Source organism: Manihot esculenta, chromosome 9 (assembly GCF_001659605.2).
Source record: "Manihot esculenta cultivar AM560-2 chromosome 9, M.esculenta_v8, whole genome shotgun sequence".
Lineage (NCBI taxonomy): Eukaryota > Viridiplantae > Streptophyta > Magnoliopsida > Malpighiales > Euphorbiaceae > Manihot > Manihot esculenta.
This window is the reverse complement of record NC_035169.2, coordinates 27,008,705-27,013,040: the sequence shown is the minus strand read 5'-3', so window position 1 is coordinate 27,013,040 and position 4,336 is coordinate 27,008,705. Positions and strand designations below refer to the sequence as shown.

Sequence of the window (4,336 nt, the reverse complement as noted above, 5' to 3'; positions counted from 1 at the left end):
AATGATTTAACTTAGAAATTATTTCATTTTGATTAATTCAATAAATGGACCTCAAATTTTGATCTTAGAAACAAATTAATAAAAATAAAAAATATATTTTCATAAAAAAAGTTTACTTGTAACTTTTATCTTTAATAAGAATTATACAATGTATAAGTTTTTGCAATTTACTATTATCGATAAGATAAATTGTTATTAAATTGTTATGAAATTAATTTTATAAATTTTAATTAAAAACCCATTAATTATTTTAAATTATTTATATTATTTAATTTTTATCAAAATTAAAATAAATAAATTAATAGTTTATTTGATAAAAAACTGAAGAGATTGATTTATAAAATATATTAATGTTTTAATTAAATAATTTTAAAATAAAAATCAATTACTAATTTTTTTTTTCAAAATTTAAGAAGTAGATTTTATAACTAAAATGCAAAGGAGAGAGTTCAACTTGACCTATAACTAAAATGCTGTCTATCCAAATTGAGAGTAATAAATTTGTCAGCTAAAAATTTGAAATAATCATTAGTTTTATAAAAATTCTCATAGAGTAATAATTCATGCATGGTTTTCCGACCGAGTCCCCTCTTTCTCCATTTTTCTCATTATTTCCTACCTTCTCCAAGAAATCGAAAATAAATGAATGATTGAAAAACATATAAATAAGGATGTCTGAATGACCTTATGTTTAGAAATACACAATATATATATATTAAATGAAAGAAAAAGCTTAACAAAATCAGCTAAATATAGCAAATGTACTCTAGATCTATGGATAAGGACTTCTCTAAAGATTTATTCACTCATGATCCATAAATAATAATAAATTTGAACAGATATTTTAAAATTAATTCAAATTAAGGGTTTTCAAGAATATTAAAAATAGAAAAAATATGAGAAAGATTATAATCAGTGAAAATAATTGCGGGCCAGTGGCTATTTCTAAAGGAAGATCAAGAGGAGAAAAGATAAGGGAGAGGAGTGTTAATGATACTGATCATCGAAAATCATCGATTTTATTCGGTTGTTAAATCGTATTAGAATTATATCATTAAAAATTCTTAATGAAAATATTGTACATTTAATATTAATTGGGATGATATTATAACAATAAATTTATCTTTCGTTAATGATAATTAATATGGATAATAAAATTTATCGTTAAAATTTTAATAAAATATTATTATTTTTTTATATAATAATTTTAAAATAGTAATAATAATTGAAAATAATTAAATATTAATAATAATTAAATATATAATAATTTTTATAAAAGGAAAAAGTTTAATTTGTCATGATCTATAAATTATATAAATTAAATATTAATAATAATTAGTATACAATAAGTTTTATAAAAAAATTTAATTTATACTCGTGCATTTACATGATCTATAAATTATATAAATTAACAAATTGTATTATTTGTTAATTTATAATGATTTTAATTGATATTTCATTTTTTCTTTTTTGCAGTGTGGAATTTAAAAATATATATATATTTACACTTTAACTATCAATATTTTTATTTTGATGAGAATATTTTATGATGGTCATTAAAATTTAATATAACAATAATCAATTACATTATTAAGTCTTATATATATATCATTAACGAAAAAAATTAAACTAATCGTTTTCTTATTATTTTTAAGAGTTATATTTCTTGAGTAATAACGATGTAATAAAGAGTTTTACAATCAATAAATATAATACCCACTTCATGTAGATCCATAGAAGAATTGGCTATTTTAGAAACTAATTGACAATCCACCTCCATTAAGATATGAGAAAAAAGATAGTCACAAGCATAACCAAAGCCTCTATTTAACTTTTCTTTTTTTCAAATTTTCAATTGATGCGATAATATATATACTCCTAGATTTCTATTTTCTACGCTTTTAAAATTGAAATTAATCGACACCAACTCCTCATTTGACATGAATAATTTTATAAAAAAATTAAAATAAATTTTTATAAAATTATTTATAATTTCATCTTTGAAAAAATTTTAAATTTTTTTATTATAAATAAAAATTTTAAAAAAAAATTTAATTAAATTGAATTTTTATAAAATTTGTGATTTCAAATGAATGATAAAATGTTAAAAAAAAGGTCAAATTGCTGTGTAAGGTGGTAGTTGCCTTGCTTGCAAGATAAACAAAGAATATGAGATAAAATCTCAGGATATATATACATATCATGAAACGATATGATATGAAAAGTAAGTGAGATGAAAAACTCAAATAACCAAAATGGTCCCCATGAAGCAAACCACGTGCTTAGAATGCATCAAAGTTCGTAGAAACTTCAGTAAAGAAAAGAGAGAAGAAAAAATAAAAGCAGGATATTATATACTCCTAAATTCTCTTACTCATCAGAGACATAAGAGAAGAAGAAGAAGAAGAACAGTTGGTGAATGTGTTGGCTTTCAATGCCTACTTGGCGAAGGATCCGATGTCATCAACTCTCTCTATCTCTCTCTCCATAAACCCTTAATTTCCTTCTCTCTCTCTCTTAATTTCCTTCTCTCTCTCTTTCTCTCCCTATCAGTTGAGAAAACTACTGCAAATCTAATCAAGAAGCTCAAAGAAGAGCTCATGTAGGATCCCATCTTCGGCTTTCTTTCTTTCAGCTTCTTCATATAACAACAGCCCATTGATTGATGTGCTCAGATTTAGACAAATTCACCTTCCTAACAGCCATGTCGTCTAATTCAGAGTTGCATCTCGTCAAAGAAAATCAAGAAGATATTGAATTCAAGATCTTGCTTAGACCCAGTTTAGATTTTACTGTCGTATCAGAGAGTTCTGATGCAAATGGGATCATTGCTCTTCAATGGCACAGTCAAGAAGAAGAAGAAGAAGAATGCAAGACCACTGGGGATTCTTCTTCACGGCAGCTATCTTTAGGAGAATTGAAGGCAACAGATGATGATGATAACGATGGATTCAAAACTCCAACAACTATGGATCACAAAATCCCAGTAATCAAACAATGCCCAGCTGCACCAAGAAAACCCAGGCCTGTACTTTGTACTAAAAGAAAAGCAATCTCACCATCAAATGGACGAAGAAGTCTACAACTTGATCTATCTCGAGAAGTGGAGTCTCTATTTCCTAGGCCTATTCTTGCAGATTTTTATCAGAAGATGAAGAAAGCTCGAAGAGAAGACACCCACTGAACTAATTAACTTGCACATTCATTTGGTAAGATAAATTACATATACATTTATGTGATAATCATGCAATTGGGCAAATGAATTTATTCTAGTTTTAGTCTTCGTCTTCTTTGAAATCATGGGTTGAGATCTTGATAGGGTGGGACCCTAATGATGTTGTAAAGTTAAAGTTGCAAAAGATTAAAGATTTAAGGATAAAAAGAGAAGATGTTACTACTTCTGCATCTAATTAAGGCTCTTTTGTACTCAAGGTGTTATGCTGTTCTAAAGAAAGAGAATTTATTCTTGGCAACTTCAAAAGAAAAATGAACCTTCATACATAATAAAACATCAAATTTAATTTAATTCCCACAATTATTCATCAATTCACATACTTCCTCTCTTTGAAAAAAAAAATAAGAAAATTGGGTTAGAATTTAGAAACATCATCAGGAAAGATGTTGGGAAGAAGCTGAAGTACAAATGAAACAATGGTTAATTTGAAAAAAGAAAAGAAAAGGCTACAGTCACAGCACATGTGTGAATTGTCATCAATGATTAAGCTGGAGTCAGGTAAATATTTATTTGTTATATTTAATGTTTGAAAATTTACTTGGGCGTTAAAAAAATGAGTGGGATGAGCGCAGGCAGCCACAATCCCCAGCCAAGCCTCCCATTTATAGAATTTTATTTTGTATTATAACTTAGATTTCCAAGGCAATCAAACATCTTCTATTATTCAAGAGTTCTCCCTTATTGGCAGAAAGTAACCCATTCATTGTAACGGAAGTTAAAATTAACGGCAAAAGTTCCTTCCATTTATTTCTCATCAGACATCATGATTAATCCAAACGGTAAATTTAATTTAAATTTAAATTTAAATTCTTATGAGAAAGAATTCCACTGATTAAATTAAATATTTATATTAAAATTTAATGTAATTATTTAAAATGGTGTATAATAAATATATATTTTTAATTTTAAATAAAAGCTTGATTATTTTGTTATCCATATACTCTTAACCAAAAGTGATTTTTTTAATCCGCGGTTTTTTTTTTTTTGTTATTGTGTTGGTTATTGATAGGGAAGGGTCTTCATTTTTGTACTTCTATATGATTTTTCAATCTAGCAAAAGAGGCGATGGCTTGTGAGGCACAAATTCTGTATATGCATATA

The 4,336-nt window shown here is 26.1% G+C and overlaps 1 protein-coding gene across 1 annotated transcript; it reads left to right on the top strand.

Annotated features, from left to right (window-relative positions):
* Positions 1-2,337: 2,337 nt before the first annotated feature.
* Positions 2,338-3,526, top strand: LOC110623779 (cyclin-dependent protein kinase inhibitor SMR14). The gene has a single exon (XM_021768801.2). The coding sequence runs from the start codon at positions 2,666-2,668 to the stop codon at positions 3,182-3,184; it is 519 nt and encodes a 172-aa protein (XP_021624493.1). The 5' UTR covers positions 2,338-2,665; the 3' UTR covers positions 3,185-3,526.
* The last annotated feature ends 810 nt before the right edge of the window (positions 3,527-4,336 follow it).